We start from the raw sequence: 12,548 nt of genomic DNA, 5'->3' as shown, positions 1-12,548 counted from the left end.
ACATCATAGACGAATTAGCAAATCGACTGATAAAATGAACAACTAGAAATCAAAAAACTCAGAGTGAGAGAAATAAAGTCACAGTACCATGAGGGATTTACTTTAGCTTTGCTACTTCGCTCACCCGTTTGACAAATTATCGTCTACTGATGCATCAATTTTTGACACTTCAATATAATTATGAAGCTCATGAACTTCCTATTAACGCTCAACATTAATTTGGGATCTCCAATCCAATTGGGCCATGGACGGTTGCCCAGGTTCCCTCCTTACGAATCAACCGCTTCGACTGAACATGTTCCCGAAAACATTTGTCTATTTTCAAGCATAATTTATTGATCGCAATCATATTGAAAATTTGGAATGGCTGGCTTGTAAAAAATCGTATTTTAAATGAAAAATGACAAGTATTATTCAAAAAATTAATTTGTTACTTTTATAATACAGTTGCTATAATATTCAACTTATAAATTCTTTACAAACCTAAACCTATCATGATATTTCAAAAAAAAAAAATCTAATTTATTTAAACTCATTTTGATTTATAGATATCATTTATTCATCAATTTTCTCAATGTAAGACCATATGTTGTACTAGCGGTAATGGTGAAAAACACGTGAACCACACCTTGAAACACCACACCTCAAGTGCGTTTTAAGCTATGCAGGGTAGAGGTGAATGGTATTTTCCCCGCTATAACTCTCTTTATTTCATTGTCTGTTGTATTTAATTTAATTTTTTTATTTCTTTTTTAAGTTTTATTAAAATAAATATATATACTAAAAAAGTAATAAAAATATATTAAAATTCATGTTTTTTAATTTCTTACAAAAACAAGTATAATATTTATATAAAATATATTTAAAAAAAAATAAAAATATAGAAAACAATAAAAAATGACCATTTTCTTACGTTTGATAAATAAAAATGACCGAAGAAAAGGAATACACTCCAACGACTCAACGAGTAATCACTGAAATTCAAATGCAAAAATCTCTAAAAAGCCATTCCATTTCCCAACAAATCATATGCCTCCACGTTAAATCGTTAATTACCAAAATACCCTCAACACTGTTTCAAATTCCATCGCCATCCTCTCGCGCACGCCTTCAAAAACACTGAAAGAGTGTCTTACCCCTTCTCTCTAGGTCGCGGTACTTCTTCATTTCATTCATCCTAGAAATCAATTTCATTTCTGAAAATCAGTGTTGGATCGCATAACTTGGAATTCATTGACGAGTCTAGTGTTTCCGTGTAAAATTAGGGTTTGTTTTCCTTGTTTAATTTGAAAGAAGTTGAGCTTTCTGAGCCCTAGAGGGACTTTTGTGCGAAGCACCGGCAGCTTTAATCAAACGGTCAGATTCAATCACCGAATGGAGGGAGGTAGTAATATCTTATCCTCTTCTTCTACATTTACTTCTTCTGGTAACAACAGGTCCTTTTTCTCTGTAAACGTGTGTTGTTTCATTGACGATAGAGTGAGTTTGTTGCACAAATATTGTTTCACTTTTTGTATGTCAGATAATATGTTGAACATGATTAGCGTGAATTTGGGTTTATTTTATGATATCTAGTGTTTGCCAAATTTGATTTTGTTCAAGTAATTTTTAGTGGAATTGAGTGCGAGAGAGAGATATATATTATGTAGAAATAAGCCTTTTTGAGTCGTTTGAAATGAACATAAAGTTGTGCCTGATGGCCTGCATGCGGTTAGTGTTTGTGTGCATTTATGGGTGATGACCATATTCTCATAGATTTTTGTATCTTGTATGTTTGTAAACAAGCGTTCTAACTGTTAGATTAACTATCATATATCAAACTTATCATGGTTAGTTCTTTTGAATGCTTTCATTATAAAATAAATGTCTTTTTGGGAAGAGGGCCAGGTTGCTTTGGGACTCATAGAATGGATTTGTTTTATGCATTTTCCTGTTTGTGGCAAAGGGTTTATAGTTATTCATATGAGGCCTAAACTTAAACTTGAAAGGGCTTTTGTTGCTTTTAGCTAGTTTTTGAAATGTGGTTTTATGGTTTAAATGAAGATTTTGCACTTGAGCTAAAGCTTGTACCTTTTTCTTTCTTATGATACTATAAATTGATTCTACTGTAACTGATGTAAATATTTCCTTTAAGACAATGTCCATCCAACGATAGATTTTTTTCCCTTGAAAGTAAATTTTTTAAGGGTTCTTTTTTTTTTCTATGCAATTGGGGCAGATCGAGAAGTTTAAGTTAGGAAGAGATGCCTATTTAGGATGATTGCTTGCTAGAGCTCATTATATGGATGATGTAAAATGAAATGATAAAAGATAGTTGTTCAAACTATGGCAATGACCAAGGAGGATTTGTATTTTTGATAAATAAATGTCTCCAAACAAGAATCACACACAAACCAATCTTAAGAAATAAGTATACTGTTCCAGGAAAAAAGTAGTAAACAAGATAAGTAAGATAGTAGATGGGGAAATATAAAGGAGTCTTAAATAGCCAATAGTGCTGTATGGGACCACTACATCAGGAACAAGGTGTTTGGTCATAATACAAATGTGAATATGTAATTAAGGAGATTTGGTAGATATATAGGATCTACATAGCAAATTTCTTTAAAAAAATCATATATTAAACTCCCTTATAAATTGTAATTGGGAAAGTTGGATAGAGATTTAATCGGTCTGGAGTGTAATTCATCAAGGGCAAATTCTGACATATTTCATTCCTATACCCAATGAAATGAAAAAAGAAGTTGGAATTTCTTGTGGATTATGTTTCCATTTTGATTGCTAGCTAAACATTTGTTTTTCATTCCTTATCAACAACTCATTCCATTCTCTGTGTAGTTATTGTAAACATATTTCAAGATTTTGGTCTTGAGCATTATTGACACATTTTTTTTATCTTCAAATACGTTTACCTATCTATCTATCTATGTATGTATGTAATTTGTTTTTGTTTCTACATCTCCCTTACTACTTTATTTCGACTGTAGGGATACTCAATGGATTATGATGACAATGATGCTCAAGAACAAAATCTGCACTTAACTGGGGAAGGGAGCTCCAAAGTTTCTCCTGTGTTGCATTCATATCCTCTTCCCAAATTTGACTTTGATGATAACTTACAAGAGCATCTAAGATTTGATAGTCTGGTTGAAAACGAGGTTTTTTTGGGTATCACAAGTCAGGAAGATAATCAGTGGATTGAGGAATACTCACAAGGACCCAGTGCAATACCATTTAATTCAAGTGTGGCTGAATCAAGAAGTCAAAATGTATGGTCTGAAGCAACATCTTCAGAATCTGTTGAAATGCTTTTGAAATCAGTAGGGCAGGAAGAAAAAGTTCTAGAAGAAACAATGGCTGAAGAACTGGATCCCAACTTGAAGCAATGTGATGAAAATGATCAAGATGAGCTCCAGGAGAATTTTATTGAGCAATCTCATGTTACATTTACTTCTCAATCTCAAGAGACTCATATTTCTCCTCGGGGGTTAGATTCTGTAGTTGTAGGTGACAAATATGGTTTATCTTTTAGTGAGAAAAAAGTTGATAACATATGTGATGATGCAAATCAGGAGGGTAGTAATTTGGCAGATGAAATGCAAGAAGATCCTTCTGTCAACAAGGTCGAATGTGGAAATGCAGATACTTCACAGAATGTGGATGCAAGTGTTGAAGAGTGTCAGGAGAACCCTCTAGCAGTTCCTGAAACACTCAATGAAAATGAAACTGATCTTTCAGTGAAATATAGTAACGAGTCTGAGCATATTGATAAGATTTGTGATGATGCAAATCATGTGGTGAATGATTTGGCAAATGAGCCCATTGTTATTGAATTGCAAGAAGATCCTTTTGTCTCCAAGGTGGAATGTGGAAATGCAGGCTCCTCACAGAATGTGAATGCAAGTGTTGAAGTTCTTGAAACACACGATGAAAACACTGATGATCTTCCAAAGAGCTTTCATAGTAGTGTACCTGAACATATTGATAACGTATCTGATGATGCAAATGAGGAGGGAAATAATTTAGGAAACGAGTCATTTGCCAATGAATCTCAAGAAGATCTTTCTGTCTCCAAGGTAGAAGGTGGAATTGCAGGTTCCTCACAGAATGTTGATGCAAGTGTTGAGAACCCACAAGAAGTTCTTGAAACACCCTTTGAAAACACGGATCTTTCAAAGAATTTTAATACCAGTGAGCCTGGACATATTCATAAGATGCATGATGATGCAAAAGAGGAGGATATTAATTTAGCAAATGAATCCTTTGTTAATGAATTGCAAGAAGACCCATCTGTCTCCAAGGTAGAGGAAGCAAGTATTGAGGAGCATCAGGAGAATGAACGTGCAAGTGATCTGTCAAAGAACTTTCATAGTGGTGACCCTGAGCATGTTGATAAGCTTTGTGATGATGTAAATCAGAAGGGTAGTGATTTGGGAAGTGAATCTTTTGTTAATGAATTGCAAGATCTTTCTGCCTCCAAGGTAGAAGATGGAATTACAGGTTCCTCTCAGAATGTTGATGCAAGTGTTGTGGAGGGTCAAGATAACACACAAGAAGTCCTTGAAACAGGAAATGAAAATGCAAGTGATCTCAACTTTCATAATAGTGAGCCAGAGCATATTGTTAAGATATCTGATGATGCAAATCAGGAGGGTAGTAATTTGGCAAGTGAATCTCTTGTTAATGAATTGCAAGAAGATCCTTCTGTCTCAAAGGTAGAAGGAAGTGACAACAATAATGTTGGTAGCACTTTATTATCAACAAACTCTTCAGCTGAAGTGCCTGTTGTAGACATCTCAAGTGAGGATGAAGGAGCTGGAAATAATGCTCCTAATATTGACACTAATGATTCAAATCAGAGCTTGCCTGTCAATATTTCTAATGTAGTGAAGGTGGGGGATGAAACTCAGTCATCAGAGCTGGATGCTGCCTCTATGGATCAAGATTTTACTTTCAATGAGAGAGGGGATGCAAGAGATCCTTTGGAGTCTAAGGATATGGACATAGATGAAGTTGAAGCTCCTAATAGCCAAAAGAATGTTGAACCATCTTTGTCTGGAAATGCTACTCCAATCATTGACACAGAGGATTCAAATCAAAGCTCGTCTGTCAAGATTTCTGGTTTAGCACATGTGGGTGATAAAGAAACTCAATCATTGGAGCCAGAAGATGTCTCTATGGATCAAGGTTTTACTTTCAATGAGAGAGTAGACACAACATTGCCTTTGGATTTTAAGGATACAGACATGGATGTCGATAAAGCTCCTGATACTCAAAAGAATGATGAATCTTCTTTGTCTACTGAAGTTTGTGAAGAGGCTATTGTGATGACTCAAATCTCTGAACCTGATATCGTGGTTCTACCTGATGCTGGTATGTATAAGATTTACTATTGTACATTGTCTAGGTTTCTGTTTGGAGTTTCAAACATACAATATGAATGTAGATGCTCATGATCTATCATAACTAATTCTTGTTTCATTTTGCATAATCAGTTGCTGATGTGGAATCAAGTAAAATATCATCTCCTGTCACACAGGAAGCTGATATAGTTGCTGAAGACCAGCCAAGATCACCTATACTAGGGGTGAGTTTATTGCACGATGATAATAAAGAAAGAGTGGAAGTAGGAGGAAGTTGCCAGAAAGGGACCCCACAAGTTGATAGTAGTCCATTACCATTGGTTAAAAAAGATTCAGATTCTCATGGTGATCTTCCTGTTGGAGGCTCTGATGTGGGCCCAAGTGAACAAACAGTGGATGTTAATCAAAGTGATCTCAAGTGCTCTAAGCCATTGGAGACAACCCCTCTTTCCTATGATTTATCAGAAGAGGCCAATAATGCTGATGCTGGAGGCTTAGTGGATCCTAAAGAATCAATGGCAGGAGAAGGAGGAGTGGAACCTCTAAATCTAACAGGTGAATCTTCCTTGTTTCATTTCAATGACATTCTTTCGTTTTCATATCAAAGTTGTTCAAATGCAATTTTGTTTTGTTGTTCTGATCACTTGACTTGTTTTTGCAGTCAACATCTCAAATGAACAGCAGGCTTCTGTTGGTGTAGCTGTTCCATCTGTACATGAGACTGAAGGTGGTTCTGCTTCTTTGGATAAAGATAAACCTCAAATTTTCTCATTTTTAGACACAAAAAGCATCGAACCTTCTCAAAGTGCAAAAGATAAGCACGAGGTCACTAAGGGTACTATGGAGAATACACCACTTTCAAAGATAAGTAATGAAGGATATGGAGGACTTCAGTCGGTTTCTTCAAGTAGTGCTAGAAAAGAAGGAAAAAGCTTCACTTTTGAGGTCACTGGACAAACGGGCATTCAGAATATTGATTTCTCAAAGGTATTCCTTTTATCTTTGCACTTTACATGACTTGTTTATTATTGCATTGCATCATAACTCTTGATAACACTGGCTGTAATATGAAGGTGTCATCTGGTGGGCTTTTGGATTCTAACAAAACCCCCCATCAAGATTCTCTGGTTACCCCTCAAACGCCTAGTGTTGCACCCATTGAATCAGGAGCCAAAAAAATTTCTGAACGTAAGCCAAGAAGAAAATCAGTTGGAAAAGAAACTGCCAAAAAAGGTAATCATTCAAAGGAAACAACTCCCACAAGACGTTCAGGAGCAGAAAAATCGCCTTCTCCATTGATAACCTCTGAGAATCAGCCTGATCTCAATATTCCAACCTCTATACCCCACCAGTCTTTCACAGACATTCAACAAGTGCAATTGCGAGCACAAATTCTAGTATATGGATCATTAATGTAAGTCTACTTTTCATACACATACACATTTATGTCTGTCTTTTGTTTTTATAATCATGTCTGAAACATGTTTCAGATCTGGGATGTCACCTGAAGAGCCTCACATGATTGCTGCATTTGGACAATCAGGTCAGTTTACTTTACAGTGTTTACACTTTACACTTGTCAGTTTTAACCGAATCAAATCAAAATCTTATATTATTGTCATCCTCTTCCCATATTGAAGATCCTGGAAGGAAAGCCTGGGAGGCTGCTTGGCATGCTTGTATAGAACGTGTTCATGGTCATAAGTCTCAGGTCAACAACCCTCTAACCCCTTTGCAATCACGATCAGGTACCTCATGACATTAAGCTGTTTAAATTCGTTATTGATTTAGTAATTACTATTGTAGTGTTCATCTGAATTTGACTTTGTTTTTGTTTTTGAGAAATGCAGCTAACAGAGATCCTGAACAAGAAACTAAAACTGATACTGCTCAAAGCAAAGTGCTCTCTACACCTATTATTACAGGATCAATTGTTAGTCTTAGTCCCATGAATCCCATTCCTTCTCCTCTTTGGAATATCTCTACCCCTCATGATCGTTTGCAGACTAATCCCACACCAAGAAGTGCTATTTTTGATTATCGCCAAACTCTTTCTCCTCTTCACCCTTTTCAAGCTCAAAGGGTGCAGACTTTTGCTGGACATAATCAATCCTGGCCATCTCAGGGGCCTTTCCCTGGTCAATGGCTTGCTTCTTCACCACTCTCTCCATTCAATGCTCGCTTTTCCTCACTTCCTATAACTGAATCTGTAAAACTAACCACTGTTAAAGAATCAGGTGCTCCAGGGTTATCTGTAACTCCTGTGGACCTTACTTCTTCTCCAATCATTTCTCCTATCCCACCTCCTTCCATATCCCACATCAAGAACACAATCGTTTCATCTAGTCAACCTTCAAACGATTCAAAAACCAGAAAAAGGAAAAAACCGACTCCTAATATTGTGGACTTGACTCAGACACCTGTTTCTTCTCCTCCTCCACCACTCCCCTTCTCCACACCTGTTTCCATCACACCCAAAACCAATCAGTTTCTCTCGGCTTTATCTCCTGAATCTACTCATGGTCAACCTAAACCTGTTGACCGAAACACAGAGAAAACTGTAAACAAAGAGGAAATCATGACCAAAATTGAGGAGTCCAAACTACAAGCAACAGAAGCTGCTGAACATGCTGCTGTTGCAGTCGCACACTGCCAACATGTATGGAGCCAATTAGAAAGACAAAAGAGCTCTGGTTTGGCTTCAGATGATGAAGCAAAGCTAGCTTCTTCAGCTGTTTCCATTGCAGCTGCTGCTTCTGTTGCTAAAGTGGCTGCATATGCTGCTAAAATCGCATCAAATGTTGCAGAACAAGCAAGGTTAATGGCTGATGAAGTGTTGTTATCAAGTAGAACTGAAAGTCATAAAACCACTACACCTGCTTCAGTCATATCTGTTGCAAGAGAAGCTGCACGTAAGAGAATTGAAGCTGCTTCAGCCGCTTCAAAGCATGCTGAGAATCTAGATGCGATTGTCAAAGCTGCTGAGCTGGCAGCTGAAGCTGTCTCACAAGCTGGGAAGATTGTTGCAATGGGTAAACCCTTGGCTATAAGTGAATTGGTTGAAGCGGGTCCCGAAAGCTACTGGAAAACTCCACAGGCATCTAGAAAACAGAATGTTGAAGCTGCTTCCAGTGATAAAAAGATTCAGACTTTGAAACATGATGATTTGTTCAAGAACCAGATGATGATTACAGGCTATGAAAATGATAAGACTACAGCTAGGATTCATGAAGGTATTGATTTGTCCAAAACCATTGGGGCAGTTCCTGATTTGGAGATTGGACCAAGTCATGCTTCAAATGCTGCTGACGTGGACATGATGCCACTAAGCACTTCACCCACATGGAAAGATAACAACATTAAAGAGGGTTGTCTTGTTGAGGTAAGTGAATTAGTATTTCACTTTTCTGATTCTAACAGCTTCTAATCCATCTGTCTGATTTTAGGTGTATAAAGATGATAACAAGAACAAAGGTGCCTGGTTTGCAGCTAATGTACTGAATTTGAAAGATGGAAAAGCCTTTGTCTGTTACACTGAAATTCCATCAGATGAAGGTAACATGTTACAAATTTACTTATTCTTGTATATTGATTTATTGATTAATCATTCTACTATATATATATATATATATTTTTTCTTTAGGGTCAGGGAAATTAATGGAATGGGTCCCACTTGAAGTTGAAGGCACTGAGGCACCCAGGATTCGTATAGCACATCCTTTGACCACCATGCGATTTGAAGGGAGTAGAAAGAGGGGCAGAACAGTCTTTTCAGATTATGCTTGGTGTAGTGGAGATCATGTTGATGTTTGGGTACAAGATAGGTAACCATTTAACTCAACTCCTTACATTTTCATTCCTAATGCTTTCATGTATATTAAGTTAATAATCATCACAAACTGTATTTTATTATTATTTTTTTTGTAGCTGGCATGAAGCAATTGTTGTGGACACAAATAAGATTGATTTAACTTCTTTAACTGTCCAGTTTCCTGGTAGGTATTGTTATCTGAGTTTTCCTTCAAAATTTATAAAACATGCTGACATTTTACCTTTTTGCCCTTTTTCCAGCTCAAGGAAAGACATCAATTGTTAGGTCATGGCATGTGAGGCCAACTCTTGTCTGGAAGGATGACAAGTGGATTGAGTGGTCTAGTTTGAAAGGACGCCATTCTTCTGAGGTTAGTTGCTTTCTCTTTCTATTCGACATTTATTTGTTTTTTTTTAATATAAATTATAAAATGTAAAATATATATTCGAACAGGGTGATACACCACAAGAAAAACGACAGAAGTTTGATAAAGAAAAGGAGAAAGCATGGAATAATAACAAGCGTGTTGATGTTGAGACAAGTATTAGGCATCAAGAATCAAGGATACCTAGCTTTTCTTCCCAAAATACTTCCTTTGACATAGGTAAAACCTCCTCCATGGATGAGAACAAGCAGAAGACACGTGGACCAATGAGGAGTGGTTTTCAAAAGGAAAGGTCACGGGTGGTTTTTGGTGTTCCTAAACCAGGGAAAAAGCAAAAATTCATGGATGTGAGCAAGCACTATGTTGGAGATGGAAGCAGTAAAAATTATAACAATAACAACAATCCACTCAAAAAGATTTTCACAAACGAATCTAAAGAAAAACAAATTGCTGAAGCTAAATCCAAACCACTCAAAACCACTAGAAAACCACCAATTCCAACGATTGTCAGAACTTTAGCTCAAAAGGACAAATCAAAACCCTCTCTGAGTGATAAAAATGTCAGTGCTGATGAAAACATGCCAGGTCAGCAGCAAAAGGATATGGGGTTTGCTTCTTCTTCTTCCAAAGATGTTCCATTGAATACACCAAAACAAAGCTCAACTTCAAAGAAGGTTGTGGTATCTGAGCGTTTAAACAAAAGGAAAATTCCATCTGGTAAAGTGGAAGTCAAAGAGAATTTGCCTTCAGAATCCGAACCACGGAGGTCAAATCGGAAAATTCAGCCAACTTCCAGGGTCAGTCTTGTACTTTGACCCTATAATTTTATATACACACGTGTTTCCAAAGCTTTGTTAAATTTTCAAACTTTGTTTTCTACTACACAGCTTCTAGAAGGTTTGCAGAGTTCATTGACTATCTCAAAGATGCCTACAGTTTCATATGCAACTCAAAGAAACCACAACAAGGGTATGTCAAAAGGTAATGTTTACTCAAAAATCTTTAAAAAAAAACTTTTTTTATATCCCACTTTGATAAAAACACAAGCTATTGTGCATAAGTTGAGTATATTGTTTGTAACAGGGAGTCCTAGACCTGGATGAGGCGATTTCTCCAAAGTGTGTAATTAACGAGAGATTGTAGAACTAGATATTACAGTGGTTACCAAGGTCTTAAAACGCAAAGCTTGTAGAAGATGTTTATATATTTACCAAATTGCCCCTGATAGGCGCTATATGGACCTTGTATGGTTACAGATATCATTAAAAATGGTGGTAAAGAGTTTCAGACGCTAAAACCTTGTGATTTGATCTTTATTCTGTTTGCGTTCAGCTTTTGTTGTATAAAATTAGGTGTTGTTTCTTTGTTGTTTAATGCTAAGTTTTTTGGTTGAATTTACTTTTTTAGGCTTGGAGTTTCGGGGGTGTTACAATGTTTACCCAATTTAGCCTATGTTTGACTAGCTGCAACTAGTATATGTTAAGTATGTTGATTTGGTTGTTAGTAAAAAATTACCTTACATATATTAATGAGTTTTCAAAATAAAATTTATCATCCAAAATATAAGGCTTGTAAATGTAGGAAATGACATTGCTCTTGTATAGAATGTGGTCATGTGATAGCAACAAAGAAATCACTAGGATTTATACATTATCACGATTTGGTTGCGATTTTATTCACGACATAGGTGTATCAAGTTTCATATGTAGGGCATAGCATCGTTTTTCATCTCCTATTAAAAAGGAAGCATCAAATCAAGTGATGGCTGTTAGACATCTACGGACGAACAAACAGTTTGTAGAATTGTATGTTTATTGAATCGAATTGCTATTTGCTGTCTGTATTCTTTATTTTAAAAAAGTAATCATATTTTAAACATCATAATCTTCATATAAATAAGATATAATACAACATAAATAAATATTAAAAACTCAATAATTTCATTTATATATAACAATATGCAATACAACATCAACTATAAAACTAATTACCTAATAGATTCTAACATACTTGACATAATTTTTACAACATCGGTCATTAGTGCCTTTATCATTGTATATTTTACATTTAACCCCTGTGTTTCTATAAATTTATGGCACTCACAAAAGTCTAGTGCTAGGAGAATTGAAAAATGCATCATTGACATGATGATTTTAGATTCCTTCCTAGTAAGTGGTTACCATTTGAGATTCCTTTCTTAACTTTTTCAATCATGTATCAACACAATAAAATAATATCACGTTGAGAACTCTGAAATACAAATAATATTTTCAAAATACAAGGAACATCTTCGAAATAGATGCAAGAAATACTACATTTCGAGCACATCCAACATTAGAATGAATTTTGGTTAAATTCCATGAAATATAACAAACGAAGAAACATAATTGATGTTATTTCTGATTAAAAATGTTAAAAAAGATGTATTATTTCAGACTCCAAACCCAAAGAATATTTTGAAATTTATCATTACATTCTCCTAAAATGATACATAACAATTGGATTCCTATAAAAGTTCAAGTACCTTACTAAACCGAATTTTGTTGATACAAGACATACAAATTTAGTTGAATGTTTGGTGTATTAGATAGAGAATTACATATTATTAGGGTGTTTGGGATTGCTTTTCAAAACAGTTTATTGAATTATTGATTTTTTGAAAACCTAATAAGTCAAAAAAGTTTTTAACAAATTCAAAAACAATTTTCAGTAAAACTTGGCTTTTTGAATTATTGGCTTTTTAACGAAACTAACTTCAAAATGGAGATTCTAAGCCAAATATTTTTTAATTGATTGACTTAATGACTTTTTTCATCATAAAAACTAATCCAAATACTTTAAAAAAAAACTCTTTTTACCATCACTATAAGCCAATAAACGTTTAAAAAAAAACATTTTTAGAGTTCAAAAAACAATCACAAACACCCTCTATATATAGATCCGAAATCCCATAAGGCATTCTAAAAACCAAAAAATTAGAACATTAATA

At 35.3% G+C, this 12,548-nt stretch overlaps 1 protein-coding gene across 2 annotated transcripts; it reads left to right on the top strand.

Moving 5' to 3' along the window:
- The first annotated feature begins 1,103 nt into the window (after positions 1-1,103).
- On the top strand, positions 1,104-10,976 carry G2484-1 (protein). Of its 2 annotated transcripts, none has more exons than XM_078959301.1 (15): positions 1,104-1,384; positions 2,988-5,373; positions 5,496-5,918; positions 6,025-6,350; positions 6,437-6,777; positions 6,854-6,906; positions 7,004-7,111; positions 7,214-8,745; positions 8,810-8,918; positions 9,007-9,187; positions 9,291-9,358; positions 9,435-9,544; positions 9,628-10,356; positions 10,447-10,540; positions 10,643-10,976. In XM_078959301.1, exons 2-15 carry the CDS (start codon positions 2,997-2,999, stop codon positions 10,660-10,662), a joined length of 6,471 nt encoding a protein of 2,156 aa, XP_078815427.1. In that variant the 5' UTR covers positions 1,104-1,384; positions 2,988-2,996; the 3' UTR covers positions 10,663-10,976. The 2 variants fall into 2 exon arrangements, with proteins under 2 accessions (XP_078815427.1, XP_078815428.1); XM_078959302.1 differs by having other exon boundaries at positions 1,104-1,387.
- Positions 10,977-12,548: the final 1,572 nt, after the last annotated feature.

Source organism: Lactuca saligna, chromosome 6 (genome assembly GCF_052625555.1).
Source record: "Lactuca saligna cultivar CGN05327 chromosome 6, ASM5262555v1, whole genome shotgun sequence".
In the NCBI taxonomy this organism is placed as follows: domain Eukaryota; kingdom Viridiplantae; phylum Streptophyta; class Magnoliopsida; order Asterales; family Asteraceae; genus Lactuca; species Lactuca saligna.
Note: the sequence above shows the minus strand (reverse complement) of the source record. Positions and strands in the feature narration are given on the sequence as shown.

What these genes read in the sequence shown, in the direction of transcription:
- G2484-1 (XM_078959301.1), top strand. Translation starts at nt 2,997, where the DNA reads ATGGATTATGATGACAATGATGCTCAAGAACAAAATCTGCACTTAACT. An exon ending in TGAAATTCCATCAGATGAAG is followed by an intron (nt 8,919 to 9,006) that starts GTAACATGTTAC and finishes TTTTTTCTTTAG; the next exon opens with GGTCAGGGAAATTAATGGAA. An exon ending in AAATTCAGCCAACTTCCAGG is followed by an intron (nt 10,357 to 10,446) that starts GTCAGTCTTGTA and finishes TCTACTACACAG; the next exon opens with CTTCTAGAAGGTTTGCAGAG.